This window comes from Solea senegalensis, linkage group LG8, assembly GCF_019176455.1.
Source record: "Solea senegalensis isolate Sse05_10M linkage group LG8, IFAPA_SoseM_1, whole genome shotgun sequence".
Classification (NCBI taxonomy): Eukaryota; Metazoa; Chordata; class Actinopteri; order Pleuronectiformes; family Soleidae; genus Solea; species Solea senegalensis.
In genome coordinates this window covers 4,476,917-4,503,074 of record NC_058028.1, presented here as the reverse complement: position 1 = coordinate 4,503,074, position 26,158 = coordinate 4,476,917, and the positions used below count along the sequence as shown (strand labels likewise).

Sequence of the window (26,158 nt, the reverse complement as noted above, 5' to 3'; positions counted from 1 at the left end):
TCAACAGTTTATTTATTGAAGAATGGGTTAACAGAAGAGATGATAAACGCAGGAAACGGGAGGTGAAGGTCAGTGGCAGCGTGCACGTGGGAGAACAATCTGGCAACCACTGACTGGAGAACCAGGGAATAAGTAGAGGTGCTTGACGAAGGGATTGGGAGCAGGTGTGCTCACTGCTCCCGCCACAGGTGACGTGATTGCACGCAGAGCTGAATGTAGGCGGAGACGAAGGCGGAGCATGTGTGTTTCTATAGAGAAAACATGTTCTCTCAGCCTATACCTATAACCTGTGGTTTTAGATAAAAGTTATGTATATACATATATATAGTCTCTAATTACTGGGACATATTCATTATTAGTGTCTAATTTCTGTTGCACATTGAGAATTAAGTTCAATATTTCTTGTTGTGATTAAATATGGTCATTTTAAATACTTGAGACAAAATTACCTTTAAATGAATTTAATTAAGTTTTTATTTTAATCCATTTTCACTCTTTGACTGCAACATTTAGGTTCCGCCATCTGCTTTCTGTAGTAGTCACCTAGTAATAACGCTTTGTAATAACAATGGTAAATGTTTATATAAAGATCATCATTCAATTTCTTCAAATTTTTTTTTGTTTAACCCCAAATCATAACATACATTACCTCAAGTTATATGTTTATACAGGACAGTTAGAATCAGTGATGACATGCTTAAAGGGCTATGGTGTCATTTATATAAGCAGCAGCAGAAATTGAAAAAAATACACTGATATCAACTTAATTATAGCATAATAATAATGGTGATGATATGTATGATAATAATGGCCTTGAAACTGGATCTGGATCCTGCAACCTGCAAGATGAGGACACAGAGAGCGCGAGAGGGGAATGGAAGAGACTGTAGTCCAATAAAATGTACATATAGGTCGTATGCAGGAATTATATCAATGTTTACGTTTTCAAAACATGCGCCCCTAGCAGTTGTATACATAACAGCAACCACTTCCGCCTGAGACGCCATATCTAGTGGCTTCGCCGATGTCGGCCCCGGCAGTTGGCTCAGTGGCGAGAGCGCTGCGCCGGAGCGTGGTCAACAATGGTTCGGTCCCTAACTATACCACCTTTTTAATATTTTTTTAATTTTTACTACCTAACCCTGTCTTTTTTGCCCTAACCCTACCCTCAGTAACATCTGTGCATATTCGAGTTGGAAAATACTACCTTTACGTCGCATTCAGGGGTTTGAAAAAAATGTTTTCAGACCTATATGTACGTTTCAGTTGGAGGACAGGTTGGAATGGAAGGAAAGACACAAACTATCAATTCCAATTTAAATTTAAATGCATTTTCATATCAAAGGTATTGCAATAATGGCAGCCTACAGTAATTCACATTACCTGGATTTTATTGCCACACTCTTGCCGTTGTTATGACCGACGTGGAAATAGCACAAGAAAAAAAACAATAGTGTTACTGTAATATTGCCTCCCTGTGAAAAACAATGAACTTTATTATTACCATAATATATGAGTTCTTCCGTTCCTCTTCTTCCTCCTTCTGTTTTTGGTTCCCATGGAAGGAACAGTGACATGACAATGTGTGATTGAGAGAATAAAGTAGGATCATCAGTGAAAGAGAAACTGTGACACACATAAAACTCCATCACCCGTTCAAAAATCGACATTTTATTCCCTGACAGTCCCGCTGATTGTGCAATCTGACGCTTTTCCTTTTAATAAATTATTGGCTGAATTGAGAAATCCGGCGTCCAGTGACGAGGAATGAAACGTAACGTAGCACTGATTTAATGCTAAATAGCTGCTCAAAAAAAAGGCCGCGTGAATACCCAAACCTCACCACCGCACTTCAGGTTTCTGTCACGATCCATGACTCAAACATACATACACAACAAACCGTGAAGTGGACGAATTAAGAACCTCATTAAAAGAAAAATGAAGAAGTGGCTCCATTCAAGTTTCCATCAGGGCGACCGCAATAGACGGGGAAGTGATTAAAAATGCAGCCGCTCGTTCTGTCCTTGTCTGAGGACACGAAAATGCATCAACCAACAGTTCAGGCAAATTACTTTTAAACACATAAATATGAAATTGCACAGAGAATCAGCATTTCAATTTTTGCTTCAAATCCTAAGAAGATTATTTATCTGGAGTGGATCAGCAGAAATGGCTGCTGGCAGAGAACAAATAAAAACTCTGCCGAGGAGGCAAAGTGAAAGGCTCGGTACACAATTCATGGAGATGAACGTGGCTGTTTTTTTTTGACGCTGATGAGCCCATTCTCTCATTACACATGCGGCATGTTGGTACTAGCTCAGGTACATTAACATCAGTGTTAACACTCAATTTAATCATGTTGATAAATGATCTTTAACGTGAAAAATGACCTTCACACGAGGCCAGAGTAAACTCTCTTGTAAACTGGTGTTGTGTAACGTCCCAGCGTTTGCGTTTATGCTCATCTGCGATTGACCGCACACTTTAAATCCATGGAGATCGACCGATATATCACAAAACTTAGCGGACTGAGTACATCTCATCCTTATAATGCTTTCTTCAACTTCCTGATTAACCTCCCTTCATCTTTACTCCAGAGAGCCACTCACTGGAAGTTTACAAGAGCCTGGAGGGAAACTAATGGACGTGATGACATTGTGTGACGGAGCTCTACATTAGGGGTGGGAATTACAGGGTTCCTCACAATGAGATATCTGTCTAAGTGAAGAAAACAAAACGTCCGTGGATAGTTTAAAGTGCAGGATTTTCTCTAATTACTCACAGCATAAAGAACAAAGGTAATTAAGTCTATGTATTGAATGTGGATGGAGCATCTCTTAACATAACAAATTTGAAATGATGAGCTAAGTCATAATTATGAGATAAAGAGTCATAATGATGAGATAACAGTCATAATTATGAGATAAAAAGTTGAAATGATGAGATAAAGTCATAATTATGAGATAAAGAGTCATAATATTGAGATGGGAAAGTTTCATATGAGATAAAAGTCACAACGCGAGATAAAAGTCGGAACTGAGATGAAAAAGTTGAAATTATGAGATGTTGAAATGATGAGATTAAAAATCGAAATTATGAGATAAAGTCATAATTATGAGATAAAAAGTTGAAATAATGAGATAAAAAAGATGAAATTATGAAATAAAAAGTTGAAATTATGAGATAAGTCATAATTATGAGATAAAAGTAAAAATGATGAGATTAAAAATCGAAATTTTGAGATAAAGTCATAATTATGAGATAAAATTTTAAATGAGACAAAAAAGATGAACTTATGAGATAAAAAGTCGAAATTATGAGAAAGCTTACTATGAGACAAAAAAGAAATTATGGAGATAGTGTCATAATTATGAGATAAAAGTCATAATTATGAGATAAAGTTAGAAAACATGAGACAAAACAAATTATGAGATAAAGTTATAATTATGAGATAAAAATTTTAAATGAGACAAAAAAGATGAAATTATGAGATAAAAAGTCGAAATTATGAGATAAAAGTCAGAATTATGAGATAAAAAGTCATAATTATGAGATAAGAAGTATTGGCCTGGTGGTTTAGTGGTTAACACTCACAGTGAAGGTGCTGGGTTCGATTTCTGCGCGGTGTTCTCCCGTGTCCGTGTGGGTTTCCTCCAGGCTCTCCAGTTTCCTCCCACCATCAAAACATCCCAATTTGGGTTGTAAAATGACAACGAAATGGTTCATTTTCACGCACCGATGGTAGAATACTTAATACTAATTCATCCAAATTCATCACATGAGAATGAAGTCATGCAATTCTTCCGTTTACACCTGACTTCCAAAAGTGAAGAAGAAGAAGATCAAATCAGGCAAATCTGCAGACGTTCTCTGTTGAAGGTGGCAGCGCGTGGAGGTTACACCTCTCATTTGACACTCACACGTTCAGGTGCTCGACAAGAGCGATGCCGCCTGCAGCAAAATCTGATGTTTCTGAAGTGAGAAACTCTACAGTAACTGAGCTGACGAGTGTGCGTGTGTGTGTGTTTTCTTGTAAAACGTCTTGTGGACTCAGTAACTCTCTTCTGTGTGTGTGTGTGTGTACATGTCAGTACAGAGACTGAGCCAGGACAGCTCCTCTTGTAAAACGCTCCATGTAATTCATAACCCTGGTGTAATCACAGGTTTATTACCCGATGGGAAATTTTCCAATCTGTAGCATCATTTGACGTTTAACAGTATCAGAACCCAGGTAAAAAAGTTCTTCTTCATAACACAGCACATAGAAAAGAAAGAATTTTCCCTGTTCAATTAAGAAAATGACGGAGCCAAACTCGCCCTCTTTGTCCAAAAAAAACCACCACGTGCACATGAGCAGGTGAATTGATCAGTGAAACCACGCCCCTGTGCCCGACGCCAGAGGTCATCATCATCATCATCATCATCATCCGCTTATCCGGGGCCGGGTCGCGGGGGCAGCAGTTTCAGCAAGGGACCCCAAACTTCCTTTTCCTAAACCGCATTGACCAGCTCTGACTGAGGGATCCCGAGGCGTTCCCAGGCCAGAGTGGAGATGTAATCTCTCCACCTTGTCCTAGGTCTACCCCGAGGCCTCCTCCCAGCTGGATGTGCCTGATATACCTCCCTTGAGAGGCGCCCAGGAGGCATCCTCACCAGATGCCCGAACCACCTCAACTGGCTCCTTTCAACGTGAAGGAGCAGCGGTTCTACTCCGAGCTCCCCCCGGATGACCGAGCTTCTCACCCTATCTCTAAGGGAAAAGCCAGCCACTCTCCTGAGGAATCCCATTTCGGCCGCTTGTACCCGCGATCTTGTTCTTTCGGTCATGACCCAACCTTCATGACCATAGGTGAGGATAGGAATGAAGACCGACCGGTAGATCGAGAGCTTTGCCTTCCGGCTCAGCTCCCTTTTCGTCACAACCGTGCGGTAAAGCAAATGCAGTACCGCACCAGCCGCTCCGATTCTCCGGCTCCCTCGTCCCCTCACTCGTGAACAAGACCCCGAGATACTTGAACTCCTTCACCTGGGGCAAGGAGTCATTCCCTACCCGGAGAAGGCAATCCACCGGTTTCCTGCTAAGACGCCAGAGGTGACATCTTCAAAAACCAGGAATATAGATTAAACTAAGGTTTTAGCTCACAATGAATCGACATTTTATCAAAATCGCAAAATACGACCTCCTGCAATTTTCCAATCGTGGGAGGCGCAACATCCAAATTAGCATTCTAGATTGACGGACTGAAGAAAACACCTCTATTGCTGGTCCCAAGCCTGGATTAATTGGGGGGGCTTTCATCAGGAAGGGCATATGGCGTAAAACCTTTGCCAATTCAAATATCAGATGATCCACTGAGAGGGGGAAGCCAAAAGAGGACGATGTACACAGCCCTCAGAGAGCACAGACCTCCACCAAGGCTTAACCCTCTTACGATCATCATAATATTCATGCCGTCTGGATTTATTTTGATGTTAAGGCTGTAGAATTGTCAAAACAATTTCAATGAGCGAGTTCTTCAGCCCCTTTTTCCATGATAACTGTCACTTTTTGATATCTGGCAGTTATTCAAGCGTTTAGGAATGACGGTACTGAGACGCTGACGTCGTCACAATCGTCTGTGAGGGGCTACCACAATCGCAGACCTCTATTTTTCTCCGTCCATCCATCTTCTACCACGTTATCCTCCACGTGAAATCGCCAGTCCATGGTTTTTGAATTTTCTAGATATCACAAACGGTCTTGGAGTTACGGTAATGAGAAGTACGCATGCCAAATCCTAACAGAGGGGTTAGGGTTCAATACTTTATCACCAGTGTTTTACACAACCAACACTTCTTAAATTTTGATCCACTTGGATCCAGAAGAACCGTACGGATCTGTCTAACCATCTTACATATACACGACAACATTTATCCGAATCTGTTGCTGAATTGCCTAATACGTAATCTAAGGTTTTATCCTTCATAAGAGAGAGGGATTTCTTAAAATCAGTGTGAATCATCAGCAAGAAGACCCAGGTTCGAGCCCCGGTTGGAACAAGATGGGTTGTATTATACCGGTTTACCCCACTTGAGATCAAAACGCGCTGTATGTGGCCCCGGAAGTAAAATGAGTTTGACAACCCTGCTCTAAATTGACCGTAGGTCAGCTGAGATTGTCACAGCACCCCCCGCAACCCTCCTGTGGAGGATAAAGCGGTAGATAATGGATGGATGGATACTTGGGTGATCAGCTACCAATCATGAAAAAACTCATATTGATCCAAGGTTGAAAACGGACAGACAAACTCACAGATAAACCCGTGTCGATGAAAACATAACCCCCATGGAGGAGAGACAATCAGAGGGGTCTTGTTATCCAGAGTGAAAGAAAAACACAATAAAATATGTTTTATGATAACTTTGTTTTGGATAACTTTGACCTGGATGAATGAGAATCCACTGAAAATGAACGCACACAAAAAACACTGGCGTGTAATTTTTTTCAAAACTGTACCCTGTGCCCAGACGAGAGAGAGGATATTGATCCAGTATTGATCAAAGCCTGCAAGAGAGTCAACAGCAGCAGAGGGACACTTACCGCTAAGTGAAGGTCGACCACAGCTGAAGGCACACAAATCTCAATCCTCAATCCTTTTTAAAAAAAAATCTATTATGCATGTTATGATTTCCTGACTGCCCTTTGACAGCAGAGTGAGCCCTGATCTCTTTTTGTTGAGGAAACGCTGGTTCAGTTTTAAATTATTTTTCATTTATTCTCTATTTAAATGAAGTTAATGAACTTTGGGGAAGTCATTATTCTTATTTTTAATTAATTCCCTATGCTTTCAGGCTTTTCAAGGCATATGCCGTCCTGGGAAAAGATCGCAAGGCCACTGAGTGCGGACCCCGACTGACGTTCTCTCTAAATTATTACTAAGATAATCATAAATTATGCTGATAATTAATGGGTTTGAGTTTATATTTGAATAGTTTTGGCTCAACGTTTGGGGAAACAAACGATCCACATTTTCTGACGTTAAATCAATTCAATGAGTAAAATAATGGACAGGTTAAATGATTATGAAAATAACAGTGAGTTACACCTTTTACTCTCACCAGTGCAGGTCCAGGTTCAACAAGCAAGAGAAAGCTTTTAATTAGGCATCAATTTGCTTTTTTCACAGGCTGGAGTCACCACAGAGGGACGTCGTTGTTTGTCGTTAATGGGGACATGGCTGACTACACTCCACAGCGGCGTTACACTCTGTTCATGTACTTACACCCACGCAGCTTTCACACCATTGTTTTCACTCAAAAAACAAAAAAACTTTTGTTTTTTAAAAGAACTCATAAGTGGAACTGCTCAGAAAACTCAGACCTCTGCAGAGAGTCAACACACACTACTCCGTAATACATTAGTATAACGCTAGCACTTTACCCAGTAACTGAGTAGTTGGAAGGGATTAGAATTTACAAAACAGTAATAAATACTAAGTCACTGACAAAATTGTGGATAAAGTGGATTAGGGTGCAAAAGAATCACCTTTTGTTCAAATTTACAAAGGTTATGAGGGTTGTCACCTAACGAGTTTACACCAGTTTAAACACTACATTTAAACTGGTTTAATTAAACTGTTTACACCTGTTTCAACTCGGATTTAAAGTGTTTTTTGGCAGGAAATGCAAGACCTGGGTTATTTTTGGCAGTGATGTAAATTACTGCGCAACGTCTGGTGCAAAGCTATGACACACATTGCCCTCCATTGCCTTTTTACAGCTAGGGACAGAGTTGGAGCTTCATCTTATCCAAACATGAGATTGTACGGCAAGTTTCCTCTATAACTTGTTTTGTTTCTGGCGCAGCTTCAACCAAATTTTCAACAAATCTGGTGTACAGCAACTCATTTTAATGTGAAGAGGCTTTATTTAAAGCAGACAATCAGTTAAGGTAAAGTGCATTCAGCTGGCTCCTGATCTGCAGACAGCTTGCTTGCTTCAGGTCTGCCAAGTCTCCAGTTACGTCATCCTTACACAAAAGACGGGCTTCTTGACTAATTTGGCTTTCAATACAATAATAGGTTTTTAAAATGTGCTTCACCTTAGAGCTCTGCCTCCCTTTGTCTGGTTCCGACTCGGTGCCATTGCTCTCAACAGCGTTTTTAGTATGAAACAGCAAGGATCAGTGATAGCAAATTATAGGAGAATGTGCATCAGTGCACCCGTCATAGAGGTAATTGTAAGAAGCATGTGTAATGCCATTAAGCTGATGAAAATAACTACCGGGAGATAATATATTTAATGGAGCGGTGAGAGAATTTAAAATACAGAGAATCTGTTTCTTAATCAAAGTGTCTCAGCAGCAGGTCTGTTTTTCATCCGAGCAGCTAACACAAGGTCGTATCGGATAAGAAATAAGTGAAACTCCCCGTAGTCACAACAGAAAAGATAAGCTTATTGAAACCAATGAAAAACAAATTCAGTCATAAAATAAATCCATCTCCTTTTGTTCTTTAAATGTCCCTAAAGAGAAGGGGTGAAAGTATCAAGGGACAGTTTAGTCCACTAGATGGCGCCGAGTGCTCACTCTCACGACTGTAGATGTGCGAATATATCGCAATATAACATTTTGCGGGAGTAATATTTTGCAGTATTGTGATAACGTCGTACCATGACTTCAATATCGCGTAATATTGACGTAATAGGACTACTACCATAGCGGAACATCGCGTAGAATGTAATCAGCCAAGAAACTCTTATGCACACTATTTACAAACGAGCACGTTAATAAGGGAAGACAAAAACACAGGGTTTTAAAATGAATAGTTAAACGTAAATGTATTTTTTTTTCTTGTTGCTAGAATGGCAATTATTCGCATGCCCAAACTACAGCAAGACAGCTTTGAGAGCATCGCTACATAAAGCAGATCACATTGAATCGGTCATGCCAGCTCCTTGACCATGGGGCTTGTAAAAGATGAAACCTCGGTGAAATGATACTAGAACCTAATGCCTTTTCCACAAGTCATTTTGGAACTATAAGTACTTTAGATTTTGGAACTATAAGTATATTTTGGAACTATAAGTAGAATTTGGAACTATAAGTAAATTTGGAACTATAGTAGATTTTAAACTATAAGTACTGTAGATTTTGGAACTAGCAGATTTTGGAACTAAGTAAATTTAAACTATAAGTACATTTGGAACTATAAGCAGATTTTGGAACTATAAGTAGATTTTGAACTACAGTATAGAATTTGGAACTATAAGCAATATTTGAACTACAGTATAAGTAGAATTTAGAACTATAAGTAGAATTTGGAATATAAGTAGATTTTGGAACTATAAGTAGATTTTGGAACTATAAGTCATTTTGGAACTATAAGTAGTTTTTGGAACTATAAGTATTTTTTGTAACGTTAGTAATTTTGGAACTATAAGTAGATTTTGGAACTATAAGTAAATTTGGAACGATAAGTAGGATTTTTAAGTCTTTTTTAACTGATCTATAGTTCGGTATTGTTCAATTGCCCGGCAGTCTGTTGACGTCACATTTTAGTATCGGCTCAGCTTGCTTGGAACCTTGTCAGAGCAGGTACTAAAAAAGCACCAGGTACCAGGTACTATCACTAATGGAAAAGCAAAATAAGCGTGCTGTGCCGAGGTGAGACATGCCGGGACAGTGTAGTTGAAAAGCAGCACAATTGGCTGGAACACTTCAAGGCTTTGTGAAGGTTCATCTCGACTTCCAGCATAAATGGAAAGCAGCATAAACTCCTGGTCCAGGCGAGATTTAAAACGTTTTGAATTTGACTACTGTGGTGTTCCAAAACACTGCTTTACAAAAGTCTTTAAAGACGCTGCAAACTGTCTCAGAAAAGCTATGGACAGAGGCCATATCTTTCACTTTATGTATATTTTATGGGGGTTTTAATTTACACATGACCTCAATAAACCAAATATCCAAGATAAATGAAGTCCAACTTCATTTTATGTATGTCATTTAAAGCATATACACATACTGTATATCTTCACTGAGAGGATGGAAAAATATCTAAAAATGTATTTGGGGACCCATAAATAAAATCTCCCGTGACCCAACTGCGGGTCTCGACCCAGTCTTTGGGAAACACTGAATGACTAAATCTAACAATGAGAATAAAAAAACAGTACACAGAAAGCTGATACTTCTGCATTTTCAAGCTTTTCCCTGAAACCCTGTTTTGGGTCTCATTCAGTGACGGATATTTCGTAATATGACTGATTTCTCCCGTCTATGGTACATTTCTCAGCAGGGTGAGAGGGCTCTCATTCTGGCAACATCACATTTACAATCTAAGCAGCTATATCACAAAAATAATAAGTGGAAAAGTAACTCAACACGGAACCCTCCAACCACAAAACATTATTGTTTCATTACACCACAAATTGGATCCCATGAGATGCAGTTCTGGATGCTCCATAATCTTCACATTCAAAAATAACCTGAGCTCAAGGACATAAAAAAAAACCTTTAACTCTACAGAGTTCTTATAGACGGGGACATTTCTCTGCCGTCTTCCCTTGGTACCATTATTCATACAATCACTGTCTCATCTGCTCCCAAAAATTGCTGATTCAAATGTGGTCATTTGAATGCACATAATTTGAAAGGGGAAGGTTTTATTTCCCTGTTTGCAAACAAGCAAAGTCAAATTGAATTTCGCGTGACACTCTTTGAGATGCCGCGCCGCACTGAAATCTCTCTGAATTCAATCTGCCACCCCCCTACATCTGTAGATGTGTTTGGATAAAGTGCACTCGCTGCCGTGTGTGAAGCGCAGATCACTTTTAATCAAAAGCATTAACGGACAAAACAGAGCTGAGAGACACCGACGGCCTCCAATCGATGGGTCGTCGCGATGAAGCAGAAAAAAAGGAGAAACGTCTTCGATATAGATCTGTGTCTGGTGGAAATTAGAGCGTGGACAGTGAGACAAAAAACGTGGAGACAATAAGTGATCATACGTAGAAACTGAAAAGTAATTGACCTGATCTGCTTAGAACTGGGGTTTACGACTCAAAATAAACCACCATGGTTGGATTCTTGAACTGTATCAGTGGTCACAGTTCAACAACGGCTTCTCCCATTAGGGGTCGCCACAGCGCCTCGTCCTCTCCCTTGCGTCCCCTTCTGTTACACCAACTGTCCTTACGTCCTGTGGTCTCTCTTTCCCTCCAGCTCCATTTTCAACATCCTTTGTCCAATATAAATCACTATCTAGACCATCTCGACCTTGCCTCTTTGACTTTATCTCCAAGCTGAACAATGCCAAACTGATTAAAGTATATATGATAGATTAAAGTTAATAAAACATAAACATCCTGAAAACATTGCGTTAATCTCCAACATTTAGCAGAGGAAATGTCTAAAATCTCAATATTTAGCAGGGCAGTCTGGTGTGATTAGCGACTGCGCTGCCGAAAGCCGGCGATCGTGAGCCGAATCACGACCACGTGGTATTTCAGTACAGTGTCAGAACTCCACTGAACGATTCTGTGAACAAATCTTTTAAATGAACTGATTCTAATGATTCAGTTCCACTCAAAACAACTGCTTTGACTGTCACTACGTGAGTTTGTGTGTTTGTGTCAAAACGTGTATAAAACAACGTCAGGGCAGTTTCGTTCAGCCGTGCTATGAAGACCACGTAGAGGAGGAACTATGAAGTAATGGAAAAACAAGGTGTCTGATACTATATGGAATTAGATTTGTCTCAATATTCTCAAAGAACACTTTTCACGACTCAAAAAAACACTTTTTAAGAAGCAAAAAAATATTGATTTCAGCATTCAAAAATATCGTATTTTATTGTTTGAAAATACACTCACTTGTTCTTGGCGCTCCCTCACTTGTTCTTGGCACTCCATTATTTGTTCTTTGTGCTCCCTCACTTGTTCTTAGCACTCCCTCATTGTTCTGCATTATTTGTTCTTTAAGCTCCCTCACTTGTTCTTGGCTGGCTCCATTATTTTGTTTTAGGCTCCCTCACTTGTTCTTTGCCTCCATTATTTGTTCTTTCGCTCCCTCACTTGTTCTTTGCACTCCATTATTTGTTCTTTGTGCTCACTCACTTGTTCTTGGCGCTCCCTCATTTGTTCTTTACTCATTATTTGTTCTTTCGCTCCTCACTTGTTCTTTTGCACTCCATTATTTGTTCTTTGTGCTCCTCACTTGTTCTTTGCACTCCATTATTTGTTCTTTGCGCTCCTCACTTGTTCTTTGCATTATTTGTTCTTTGTGCTCCCTCACTTGTTCTTGGCTCCCTCATTTGTTTTGCACTCCATTATTTGTTCTTTCGCTCCCTCACTTGTTCTTTGCACTCCATTATTTGTTCTTTGTGCTCACTCACTTGTTCTGGCCTCATTTTGTTCTTTGCCTCATTATTTGTTCTTTAAGCTCTCCCTCACTTGTTCTTTGCACTCCATTATTTGTTCTTTCAAGCTCCTCACTTATTCTTGCTTCCTCATATGTTCTATACTGGACAGCAACTACAAGCCTGTGTGACTTCAGGGTCCATTGGGGTGTGGCTCCAAAACTCAGTAGCCATCCAGCTTAGGCAGCTTTCTAGGGCCGCCCACAAACAAAAAAATGACACAAAAAGAAGAACAAACCACTTGAGGCCTTAAGGACAAGTGTATTTTCAAACAATAAAAGTACAATATTTTGAATGGATTAAATGCGATTTTTTTTTGCTTTGGCAAAATCAGTGTAGTTATGTCAGGCGGTTGGGGCAGTGTGAGGAGCTCCAGCTACAGCTTGGCCTTCTGCTTCGTGTCTGAACATGCCAGGGGCTACAATTTGTCCTACTCTCCAAAGTGGATTTTCAGTTGTGCCAGAACAAGTCGTAATTAATCTCCTGTGTGCCGCGAAGGAGAAGCCAGCGACTGCAAACATGCTCTGCTGTTGCACTTGAGCGACTGGTCGCGGCAAATGTGAGAGCCGGTGCTACACTCTCTTTACACGGTGTTAAATTGTAACAACAGAGGAAATTGCCCTCATTTGCCAACCCCAGTCTAACTATGGCCTCAAATCCCCCAACCTCTCTGAGTCGACACTTCATTACTTCTCATTCTCCTCTTATTTCGCAGCAACAATGGGGAGAAAAGGTAGCAGAGAAAGAGCTCCCTGGGTTGATTTTACTATAGCGATGGCACCGAGCCACAAGTTCTCTTACTTTAGTTAAAAGTGGACACACAAAAAGTTTCATTAAAGTCTGCATTGATCAGCCACCATCCTCTTACCAACAGCTGGAGTCTCCATCATCCTTCAACATAAATTCAATTCAATTTACTATATATATGTATGTATATATTCCATTTATAATCTCTTACCAGCAGCAAGCACTCGTGTAGGAGTTCTATAGTGTGAGTCTGAGTGATTAAAGAGAAGGCAGAGTGATTCCAAGTCAAGTCCCCATTGTTCCGAGTCACCAAAGACAAGTCTAAATGAAGTCCCCAATGTGCTGAGTCGCCGAGGAAAAGTCTTAGTCAAGTCCCCATTGTTCCGAATCACCAAAGACAAGTCTAAATGAAGTCTACAGTATGCTGAGTCACTGCAGAAAAGTCTTAGTCAAGTCCAGAGTGTTCTGAGTCACCAAAGACAAGTCTTTAAATAGTGGCCCCAGAGCTCTGCGTCAAAGTCATCCAAGAAACCTCAAGAGTGTTCTAGACAGATTAAGTCCCCGGTGTTTTAAGTAACCAAAGAAAAGTCCAAGTCAAATCCCTAGGGTTCTGAGTCAGCAAAGGAAAGTTTGAGTCAAGTCCCCAATATTCTGAGTCTAAGTTGGCAAAGAAATGTCCAAATCGAGTCCCCAAAGAAAGGTCTGAGTCAAAATCACCAAAGGAAAGTCAGAATGTTAGAATCAGATTCACGTCTAGAACCTGCAGTGTTCTGAATCTGAAGTCAGAGTCACGTCCGTATTAAGTCCACAGTGTTTTAAGTTACAAAATAAAAGTCCCTAGAGTTCAGAGTTTTCTGAGTGAAAGTCACCAAAGAAAAGTCAGAGCGGGAGTCCACGGTGGTCGAGTCAATTCATAACCCGCAGTGCTCTGATTCCGAATAACCAAAGAAAAGTCCGAGTTGAGTCCGAGTTACGTCTCCCGAGTTCAAAGTTACCAAAGAAAGGACACGTCCCAAGTCCTCTGACCCTGAGTCCTGTCCCGAGTCAAGTCGTCAGTGTTCTGAGTCGTCTAAATCATTGAAGAAAGGACAGAGTCCAGTCCCCGGTCCCCAGTCCTCTGACTCTGAGCCAAGTCCCCCGTTCAGAATTCAGCTGAACAGAGTTCTGAATCTGAGTCACCTAACAAAGGTCATAGATTGTTTACCAGCAAACACAGATCAACCATGTTGAACTTCAAACATTGTAAACTGATTTTGTATTAATATCAGTTTGTGAATGAATGTATTTGTACCATTAAATATTGTATATTTCTGTCGGTAAAGAGTATTCCTTCTTCGAGAAACAAGCAATAATTCAATTACAAAGCATTTGGCAAACTTCATTTGAGAAAATCTGCATCGTTTTCTGTCCATAAATGAGACTAAAAGCAACAAAACAAGTCATGTCTTCAACTTGTCTTTCAAATGACATGTGGTGTGATTTAAAACTTTTTTCTATGAACGTTTTTGACCATTAATTGTTCATTTTTAAATGTCTATTATCGTACTTCTTGTGCTGCCTGAAGCGAAATCAATGAAAATTCATCTTATCTTTATCTTCTATCGTGTTGAGTTTGCCGTTGAATAACACGAGGTAGTAACAGGGCAGTCGTGAAAAGATTAAAAGAAATCCACTCACCAAATTCAGCACCGTCTCAACAATATCCCGGTTGTTCACCTCTCCGACCTGAATGAGTCCGGCGAGAACCGCAAATTTCATCCTGATATTCCGGATTGGCAGCGACGGATTGATAATCCCAGGCGGGAGCAGCAGCGGAGCAGCGCCGGGCATCACTGTCATCATCATCGTGTCCGTCTCTGCGGGGACAGGAGCTCCGTGCTGCCGGTGACCTGGAGCCGGTTGTCGGTGCGAGAGCGAGAGCGACAGCGAGCCCGGCATCGTCGCTGCTGTCACCGGCGTCTCGCTTGTCATTTCCTCCACCTGCCAGAATCCGCGTGAGGAGGAGGGAGGAGCGGAGACTCACACTCCGAGGAGGTGTGTGGTGGTGGTTTGAATGATGACAAACAAAAACAAAACACTCTCTTTCTTCTTCTTCTCTTTCTTCTTCTTCTTCTCTTTCTTCTTCTCTTTAGCTAAATCCACTCTTCATGTGTGAGATGTCGTTGCCAAAGCCGGTGAACTGACCCACTGTGTGTCTGTGTGTGTGTGTGTGTGTTTGAGTGTGTTGCTCACTTTGTCTGTGTTGCTGCCCCCTGTCGGCGAGTCCACTCTTTTATTTTAGTGATAAAATGAATAAATAAAGTATATTGAGTAGAGTATATTGTAAGTAGATAAAGTAAATAAAATAATAATTTACCCTTAAAATGTACAATGAAAGAGATTAATTAATTAATTTTTTTCTTTTTATTACTTTTCCTCGAAATGAATCGCGTTTTTTGAGAACCGGAACATACCCCCAAAACTCAAGGATTTTTGGGACCGCATCAATGAAAATTTCCACGTGAAAGTGGTTCGGTGAAAAAGTATTGGAAGTGGGCGGGGCTAAAAACTGACTGTCTGGTTTAACGTACGTGAACGAAATTTTACAAAACACGCGTAGGTTGGGGGCAATTATTTTCATATTTACGCTGTGTTCCATTAACATCGGAATTCGAACAAATGATGTGGAAAAAAAACATTGACGCGTTCATATCTCAGGCTAGTCGTTAAAAAAATGCTCAAATACAAGTATTATGAATTAATAAACACATATGACAAAATAAATAAACAATAATATAGTGTTATATAATATAGCTATACGTGATGTTTTGAGCACAGAATCCGCAAAGCTTCCTGAAAGCTTCCCCAGAAATCCGACGACAAATGGAACAGATTTTTTCACCTTTTTCAGAAGTAACTTGTCGTAGTTTGGGAGCCCCCTAGTGGCCATTTGTTTCATTTATAGGCAGGTTTGGCCCTGACTTTGAATGGAAACTATAAAATTTGGAGCACACGCAGACAATTTTTCAGTTTTTCTGTTACATTTCTTAAGTTTAAGTTCTTTCTCTGTCCATATTTTGTAAATTCAGTAACAGTTTGGCAGCAACCCTGACTCTTAAAACCTGCGTTTACATTTTATGACTATGTCAGTGCGGATTCAAAAGACACAGAGGTAAAACTGCTGCCAGGTTTGTATAGAGCTGTATGTATATATATATATATATATATATATATATATATATATATATATATATATATATATATATTATAAGGTATGTACTGCATTTTAAATTAATTAATTTGATGCAATGCAACACAAAATAATTGATAATCTCATCATTTTTGCTCACTCAGCCTGTGAGAAAAGGAAGAGTAATTTAATATTTTGACAAATGGAAGAGCATCTTAATTTACAGTCACTATTACATTAGTCACAAACACTTAAAGCTATCATTACAGGACTGGTTTGCATGTGGTTATTCTCCTGTTTCATCATAGCAATGTATCTAATAATATCCTTTTCATAGCCACAGGAATCATGACAACATAAATGGCTGGAAGAAAATTAATAAAGGGCCATTTGTCTGGTTATTGGCGAACGAAAGGCAGGGAATTTGATATAGATGTGATGATTGATGATTTCCATGATGTTTGTTTTAATTCGGTTTTCTCTTTTTGTGTGAATGATCACTTTACATTCTTTCATTATGTATGGACTGATGACTGAATGAATCCCAATAGGTTAACATGTGTTGTCCTACCTAGGATAAGATACAGTGAAAATGAAGGAAAGAGCCATCTAGTGGAGGAAAGTGACGTTTGTGTTTGTGCCAAAAGGCCAGACTAAAGACTAAATTAGCAGGGAAACAGAACAGATGCTTCAACACAGCTGCTTTAGACTGTACAATTACTGTAAACTGCAATTAATTATAACTGCAATTACCTACATCAGGGACTGTTAAGTCAGCAAAGATAGCCCATGTGCTGTACATCCCACATTACAAGAATAAATGTGCTGGTCTCCAGAGACGCGGGGAAAAACTGACAGAATTATAATTAACTATGTTCTTGACAAGTGCAAGTAGAATTTCACTTGCTCTAATTTTGCATATTTTATTTTCATGTATGCTGTCACTTTACGGTTACATATCACACGGTTTTCTTAAACCAAAAAAATGAAGACTTTTTATAATTCTTTTTTTATTTATAGCATGTTTTATTGTGTTCATTGTGTATAGTTTGCCTAGTTGTAAGTGTCCTTATGCTGCTACAACTCACAACTCATCTGTATCTATTAGCTTATTTAACATACAATGTCACTACTAAATTATTATTTTTTAAACTTTTTAACTAAATTATTTTAAGCTTTTACTGTGTTAATCATGTATTGTTGGACTAAAGTGTCCTAATGTTTGTCACAAATTTCCACTTCTATCCATCTAGCCAGCTACCTAACTAGCTCGCTTGCTAATTAACCCTATATAGTTCAGTTGAAATTGTATGGTTACCTATCTATCTATCTATCTATATATCTATCTGCTAACTAACAATCTATACAGGCAAATTAAAAAGGTTTTAGGTTTTTAACAAAAAACACAAAATAAGTGGATATATCATTGGGAGAAATAGTGTTATGACACTTCCAGAGAGTTCAACATGTACAAAAACCTTTGTTGTTACATGGAATAACGCCTTTATAATAGCCACACAGATGTTTAAAATTATTATTTTGCCACACAAATTTAGTTTTAAGTCTGTTCTCAAATCTGGACTCCCAATTTTGTGCTTCCACCAAATGGCCAGTAGAGGTCCCCATCATCCCAGATCACAGAGAATTGTGTTTTTAGTGCAATTCTTCACACTCTCAATAAAAACACACCCTTCTTGACAAATAATGGATTTATGATAAGATAAGAGTATGTTTCATATTTTTTTTTTTATTAAAAAAATTCTGTCTTTTGTTTTGACACGGCACAGAAACAGTACCATAAAGCAGGTATGATCGAGTCACACCTTAAGTCAGTCTTTTCAGAACCGTAGGAGGTCGAGGTTCAACAATAAAATTACACCCATTGAAAACACAAATAATAATAATAATAATAATAATGATGGCAATACTGAAGCAAAGTAAAACCAGTTTACAATTTTGTACCATATGAATTACAGGAAGGCTGGCACCATGAATTAATCAATATCAATATATAGGAAATTAACAAAAGGTACTTTTTTATATCCCATCACATATATACAATAGATACATCTTGTTTGCATGTACAGCATTATTTAACACACACACACACACACACATTATATATTTACAGACACTTCAGTGTACAACGTAATAATTATAGCTTTAAATCTCAGATGAATTAATGAATAACAAAGCTTCCCGGAAGCGTTTAAGAGCTTGAATGTCGTAGACATTGTAGATTATAGTGACAGTAATACAATAACATTATCAGAGATAATAATAATTATTAAAAATAATAATAATAATAATATACATGTTTAGCAATATTAAGGTAAATAAACTCCTAATGCTAACAATATTGGCAGGATGATTAATTTCCCGATAAGTAATTATGGTCAGCACCTACTGTACAACTCGTTTATCGCTGTGCAAGAAAAAAAAAAGTTTTTCAAATGAACTGTGCTTTTGTTCTGGGGTCCAGTCGATTAGATTTTGGTCTCTGGTCCGTCCGTGATCAGCGGCTGGAAGGAATTGCGGATCCTGGCAGCTTCCGCGGCACAAAGGTGACCAAAAGCTTTGTTGTACCAGTCCGGAGTTCTCCCTCTGAAATCAAAACACAACATGTATTTAATATAACGTAGCATCAATACACACATGTGGTCAAAAGGCCTTGCTCTACAGAGGTCGTGCCATGTTTCTACAGCAGTCCAGATGGACAAAGTAGCCAGAGGACGACGTGGGAGCATTGATTTGACTGAACCGACCGTGCGGGGGACTTACTTTAAGTCCACTCTGCAGATGTGAGTCAGTCTGGACTTCCCTGAGCCACAAGGCTCAAGCAGGTAGTTGGACTCCAGGACGATAGCTCGTACCCCTCCGATGGGAGGACAATCCTCATGCTCTATGGACACAGAAACCAGGGAGCAGGCACCTTTGGGCAAGTCTGTCCTCCATGACCTTTAATATGAAAAAAAAGAGATTGAGTGTGTGCTCTGAAAGAAAATACATGTCACAAATTTGACAAAGTGAACAAAGGAAGGTACAGTATGTCACCTCAGAACCACAAAGTCCCTGCTGGGGTGCGGCGGCATGCGATTGAGGACGTACTGAAACACCTCGGTCTGCTTGTCCAGGGTCTCGCACACTTTCCACTGCAGCAGGTCGACGTCCCACAGGTGGCGCTCTCGCAGCACCCGGTTGAGCACGACAGACGGCGGCGCCTCCACCTCCACGGACACTCGCCACCGCCTTAAAGGATTCCCGTCTCCCACCTGCGTCACACACACAACGGCGCGTGTTACACCAAGTTTTACCAGGATCTGGAGTTATGTTGTTATATACAGTATGAAACCAAAGAAGTTAGAAACCCGCACCAGTGTTGTCAATTTTACTTTTAATCCAGTTTGTGATTTTTCCTGTGTTTGGGTTTATTTAGCTGGAATAAACTTGAGACCAAAATGAGACACCAGTAGACGAGCAGCTCTTGTATCCCTGTGAGCTAAAAAGCTAAACAAAAATTAGCTTTTTAGCTCTATATGGAACTTGGTGCAGGAGCGTATAGGGCCTGAGACCTGAACTAAACCCTTTAACTATGCAACCATGGGAAGAGCACAAACCTTCTTGTAGTAGAGCTCCGTGTTGTCCGAGCTGCTGCACGACACCCAGTATTTGGACTTTTCCCGGGCCTCCTTGAGCAGGTTCTGAAGCCTCCCCTCCATGTGCGTCTGGTACGTCCCGTCGTCGTCCTCCAGCTGCTTGCACAGATCGTAAACCGTCGGCGCGTGCAGGTCGGCCTCCACGTACGAATTACGCGACTGGGTAACCATCTCGTGGGGGATCTAATTGGGGCGACATTAAAGACGGGGCGTGAGACTCGCGCGCGGCAGTGTCATACGGACGGGTTACGTATCTCTGCGGGTTCTCGTACCTCAAAGAGACGGTTGCACTCGACGATCATATGTGCGAGACCCTGTGTCGCTGCTAAGTTCTCATTCAGATCCTTCTGATCCGGCCGGCCGGTGGCGTACTTCTTCTGCATGGCCCTGAGGATTACGGAGAGAGGGAATTTATTAAGCCAGAACGAGTCCCAGGGTCATCGCACTCACAAAACACAGTATATAAACCCTTCCTCCGCTCTGCGGGACACTCTTTTGATCGCTGCAGCAATAATTTCAACATGGTAAATTAGGGAGCTTAGCTTTGTTTGTACACAGCATGAACTCGTAAAAAAAGGAGAGTCGTGTCCTTTTAAAAAGTGGCCCAGAGAGACAATAATCTAGTGCACCGCCGAGAGCTGAGACTCTGTAAGCCCCTTCATGTTTGTCTTTATGGAGTCAAAGGTGAAGATAATCATACAGGAAGTAGCAGGCTGCACAACGCGCGTCCTCTTCATTAGTATCTGCCGTTTCTGTGCTATTTTTGTCCACATCTGACTTTATTCTGAGCTACAATCTCTCTCTGTAGATCAGTGGTTCTCAGACTTTTCATTACCAAGCACCACCTGAGAAACCACCAAAGTAAAACTCAGAAATACAGGGGCGTAAATAGGCTGAGCAAAGTCAGCTACGGACTTTTCACAGGAGGCAAATTTTGTCCCATAAAGATAATTTACACTCTCATCCTCCTCCAAAATTGTTGGTACCCTTCGGTCAATGAAAGAAAAACTCACAAGGGTCACAGAAATAACTTGAATCTGACAAAAGTAATAATAAATAAAAATTCTATGAAATTTAACCAATGAAAGTCAGAGATTGCTTTTCAACCATGCTTCAACAGAATTATTTAAAAAAATAAACTCATGAAACTGTACTTTACACACTGGTATTGTGACATTAGATTAAGATGGCGTGCGACGTCAGGTGACTCTAATTATTATTACAATTTTGTCATTTGTTTCATTGTCTACGGGTGTGTGTACCTGGGTGAAAGATTGTCTTTCTTGAGTATGTTGAGATGGAAGAGCGAGGGCGCCAGACATACGGCGATGTTCATGGGCGTCATCTGGTTCTCCTCCACGGAGGACGTGACGTCGCTGAGGAAGCAGAGCAGCGTCTGCAGGACCTCTCGGTTCTCGTCCGACATCAGCATGATGGCCGCCTGGACGGCCTGCAACCTTTGGTCCTTTGGCACATCTGCACACGTGCACACAGAAAGTGAGAAGGTGGAAAAGTTGGCGAAAACCAAGTAAAACATAGGCCATATCATATGAAACATACAATGCAAATTCGAAACAAAAATCTGTCAAAATCTAAAAACCCAGCATAGTAAAAGGACAGATGTGTGTTCTTACATTGGTAGATATGGAGGAAGGTCTCCCCCAGCTTGCTCGTGAGCAGAGGCTCAGGTAAATCCCTGAAGAACTGCTTCACCATGTCGGCGACGTCATACGCCGACTGATCCTCATAGTTCACATCATCCGGCGAGCTCTCGTTCATCTGCCTCAGAGCCTGAATCCGAGACTTCACCCCCGATTTACGAAAGAGACCCACCTGGAGGCAAAACACGGGTGTGGATGTCAGCGCGAGTGCACGGTTAACACGCAATGTCATTGTTCCGCAGTTCCACTCAATGTATTTGTTACTACACCTTGTTCACCTTTGTGCCCTAAAAACCTAACACAGTGTTCTTCACACACATACGATAAACCCAAACATCTCTTACGTAACATTTTGATAATGGAAGTCGAACGTAACCGGAGAGCGCGTTGTTTTGCTGAAACTGACCTGATCGAGACACTGGCTTCTGAGGTACCGCAGAGCCTGCTGCAGGCCGAGGGGAAGCGGCTGTCCAGAGCGCTGTACGTGCACTATGAGAGGAACTCCGAACACGTTCTTATCCTTATAATCTGGTACCTTCATTCTCTTCATAAACTTTGGCACAGACCTAAGAGAAACGAGAACAAAACATCTCTGAGCACTGGAGAGGAGGCTGTCGATGCAAGAAAGAAAATAAGCCTCACGTCTGGGAAATTATTCTCATTAATCCCCTAAAAAGAGAAATAATCTTGCTTTAAACAATGGTTTTGCATGAAATCCTGGTTAGACAAACACAATAGGGGTGAAACTTTCATAATCGATGATTATTTTCTCGATTACTAGAGTAATCTTTTGGGAAAATGTAATGTTGATCGCTGTTTGCCAAACCGGGAAATAAAGATGTTCTCAAATGTCTTGTTTTTGTCCACAAAACAAAATTATTCAGTTTTAATGATTTCTTTGTTATATGGAGCAAAGAAACCAGAAAATATTCACATTTAAGAAGCTGAACATTTCTTTTAATTACAAAAAAAACTCCTGCTAACCGTTAGATTGGCTAACGTTAAACAAAGCAGGTTTTGGTTCGTGCTTATCTTCATGCTATCTGGCTAACATTAGCTTCAGTCTTCAGCATGCTAACAAACAGGAGGTAGTTCTAAAGCTGAAGTCTGTTGTTTTTTTTCTACTACTTTTGTGTTACTTACTAGTAACACGTCATGGTTAGCATTAGCTGCAGTCTGTTCTTTAACTAGGCTTTTGTGTGTCTTTTAAAGGGGTCAGTTCACATCCAGCCTCATGCTAGCCAATGCTAACAGGTGGCGGTTTGGCTGACATTAGTTGTCGTCTGCTCTTGAACTGGGCTTTTGTGGGTCATTAACAAAGCAGGGGTTAGTAACACACCATGGTTAACATTGGTTATATTCTCTATTTTAACTGGGCTATTGTGGGTCATTAACAAAGCAGGGGTTAGTAACACCATGGTTAACATTGGTTATATTCTCTCTACTTTAACTGGGCCTTTGTGGGTCATTAACAAAGCAGGGGGTTAGTAACACCATGGTTAACATTAGTTATATTCTCTTTCTTTAACTACAGGCTATTGTGGGTCATTAACAAAGCAGGGGTTGGTAACACACCATAGTTAACATTGGTTTATATTCTCTACTTTAACTGGGCTTTTGTGGGTCATTAACAAAGAAGCAGGGGTTAGTAACACCATGGTTAACATTGGTTATATTCTCTACTTTAACTGGGCTTTTGTGGGTCATTAACAAAGCAGGGGTTAGTAACACCATGGTTAACATTAGTTATATTTTCTACTTCAACTGGGCTTTTGTGGGTCATTAACAAAGCAGGGGCCAACTCATGCTAACAAGTTGGCGCTTAGCTAAGTAAGCCATTCAATTTCTTGTGTCTGGCAGCAGAAATTGTGGCAGTGCTTCACCTTCAGTGAAAGGTTTGATCGATCAGTGGGTCCTGCAGTCTCAAGTGTAATCAATATACTGTATGTCGACTTAATATGAAAAAAAATGACAGCTTTGAACCAAAAGGGAATCTAGTTATATCATGTATATTTTTTGGACAAAAATGTAAAAATCAACCCAGATACAATCGTTGAATCACAGAGAAAATGATGCATTAAATCCTGAATCACACCTCTGGAAGTTTAAACTTTAGACTTACCAAGTCCAACCATGTTTGTTGGACATGGAGAACTTCTCCATGATTGCAGTGAGACGCAGCAGAGAGAACTTCTGCAACAAGCTCAACTGGCCCGCTGACTGGTTGGTAATCTGCAGGGATGCCACAGAGTGACTGAGGCGATTAGATATCTGAAAGCTGGGCCATCGCAACCTGATGCCATAAGAGATGAAACCATAGAGAAAAAGAAAATGACTTCTCGCTTTTGTTCAAAGGGGAAATTAACTTGTGTGATTTCTTTTGTTGCCAGTTCACTTACCGATTGGGTCGCGTGAGTGAAGCACCTACTCCAGAATCCCTCCGTTCCCTGAGCCTCGTCGATTCCGTCTCAAGCGATACCCGGTCTCTGTCCCCGTCACTTGGCGTCGTCTGGCTTTCAGTGACTGAATTCCCCTCAAAGTCCAGTGTGATCTGACTAGAGGACTGGAGACCTACTGTACTTTCCCTCACGCCATCCACTTGCAACATCCCTTCTCCTCCAGGTAACACATTCTTAGACCAGTGGTCCACTATCTGCTGAAGACCATTGACATGCAACAAGATATCGTCCAGGTGAGGAAAGAGGTCCTCCTTCTCCAGATCTATCAGGTCTCCAGTGCTGGCGTACAGATGTGAGCCGGGAACATTGTCATACACACTGATGCGGCTACCTCTGGAGCTGCACTGGGTGACAGGCCTTGATGAAATGAGCGAGGAGTCCAGGTGCATGCTGCCTGTGTGCCAATTTATAGAGGCCCCAATGGTTGGGGACAGGCTTTCTATAGAGAGTGCCTTTGGGAAGGTCCCTGGCTTGTGGTCTTTAGGAATGTGGACTACCAAGTCTTCATAGGAGCAAAATTCATTCCTGCGGTTTTCTTCTGCCACTTTATTCACCTGCGTGTCTGAAAATATGTCTACATCCTCCAAATACATACCACTACGTTTGTAGTCGGACCGATGGGGCTTATTCTCTTTCAAGCTGGGCGTGCTGACGGCGCTGCCACTAGAATGGCAGCTACCGTCACTGCTACACTGGGACGGAGGGACTTTATTGGACAGTGGCTCTGGAGTCTCATCCCCGTCTCCGTTTAGGATTTCAACACAGTGCAGCGTCTTCAGTGCCTGGGCTTCCTGCTGCACCACTGGAGAACTGATGACTAACGTCTTACGGCCGCTCCCCAGAGTTCCTCGAGAGCGAAGCGTTTCCATGCGCTTCAAGAAGTCCTTGGCGCGGGTGCGGCTCGTCCTGCCGTGCTTGTAGTGAGCAATCTCTTTGGGGATGTGAGGCATCGTGAGGGCAGTGGAGTCCGGCATCGCTGCAGAGTCTGAGCAGGTGCGGTTGGAGCAGTCCGAGTCCTCTGTGCTGAGGCCCCGGTGGCCGCTGCCCCCGCTGCTCTCGCTGTGCAAAGACGAGACCTCGGGCTCACTGAGGTCGGTCAGAACACTCTCACTGCTGGTGGTGGTCCTCAGAGGTAAGCCGTCCCTGTAGGGCTGGTCCTCTCTTTGGTCTCCCAGCAGACAGTCAATATCCTGTAACCTCGACCAGCGACGGCTGCTCCACTCAAAGGTCCATTTGTCACTAATGGCAAACAGGTCTTCTTCATCAGAGTCTTCACTCTGGGGAGAAAGACGGGAGTACATTATGTCAGTTCTTTGTAAACAATGTTTCTATTTATGGTCATCCAAAACTTAATTGTAGACTAATTAACATAATTTTTTCAGTGAGCTTTCATAGTGAGGCCTGTTTAGTGTCACACGCCAACAGTAAAATAGGAAATGAAGGAAATTGCTAAAGGATGCGTCTGCTCGGAATTTATAACATTATACAATCCGAGCACGGTGATATAACACCAGACAAACCATTCCTTTCAATTGAATCCTCTTTCCATAAATAGCCCAAGACATGAAAAGGTCATAAATGTCAGGCCCGCAGGCTAAATTACAGTGTGGGGACTGATAAAAATCAAAGATACTCAGAAAGGGCTGGAGACAACAATGGCGCGATTCTCAAATATCTCTTAATCTAGGTTAAGCGGACGGGGCCATTAAGAACGTACATGCCGTAACTTAAGCCCATGTTCGTTTGTAAGTTACGACGACACTGATGTTCATCCTATCCCTCTATAGAAATGAAACCCAATAATATCGAGTAAAGTAATAACAAAGCCCAAGAGCAACGTGTTGAATTTCAAAATAAAATAAAGTCTGGGTAATTTGTTCACACGTGAATGAACAATCAGGGGATTAAAGAATATTATTTACTAAACTAAATAAAGTGCTGTGTCAAACTAACCACAGTTCACACGTCAACACTTACTTTCTTCTTCGGGAGGTTCACGTCAAGCTTCATAGAGGCACACTTGTTCAAGGTGTTGAGTCGCCTGAAACACAAAACACAAGCCCGAGGATGA

The 26,158-nt window shown here is 41.0% G+C and overlaps 1 protein-coding gene across 5 annotated transcripts in view; it reads right to left on the bottom strand.

Moving 5' to 3' along the window:
• Positions 1 to 18,038: 18,038 nt before the first annotated feature.
• Positions 18,039 to 26,158, bottom strand: part of stard13b (StAR-related lipid transfer (START) domain containing 13b) — an 89,957-nt gene continuing 81,837 nt past the window's right edge. For all 5 annotated transcript variants that reach the window (XM_044032752.1, XM_044032754.1, XM_044032753.1 and 2 more), the window contains 11 exons: positions 26,065 to 26,128; positions 24,028 to 25,364; positions 23,751 to 23,921; positions 22,035 to 22,194; positions 21,602 to 21,800; positions 21,230 to 21,443; positions 20,240 to 20,354; positions 19,929 to 20,150; positions 19,366 to 19,583; positions 19,093 to 19,269; positions 18,039 to 18,915 (listed from right to left, as the gene is read on the bottom strand). In XM_044032752.1, coding sequence (XP_043888687.1) covers positions 18,798 to 18,915; positions 19,093 to 19,269; positions 19,366 to 19,583; positions 19,929 to 20,150; positions 20,240 to 20,354; positions 21,230 to 21,443; positions 21,602 to 21,800; positions 22,035 to 22,194; positions 23,751 to 23,921; positions 24,028 to 25,364; positions 26,065 to 26,128 — 2,995 coding nt within the window. In that variant the 3' untranslated portion in view covers positions 18,039 to 18,797. The remainder of the gene's footprint in view (positions 18,916 to 19,092; positions 19,270 to 19,365; positions 19,584 to 19,928; positions 20,151 to 20,239; positions 20,355 to 21,229; positions 21,444 to 21,601; positions 21,801 to 22,034; positions 22,195 to 23,750; positions 23,922 to 24,027; positions 25,365 to 26,064; positions 26,129 to 26,158) is intronic.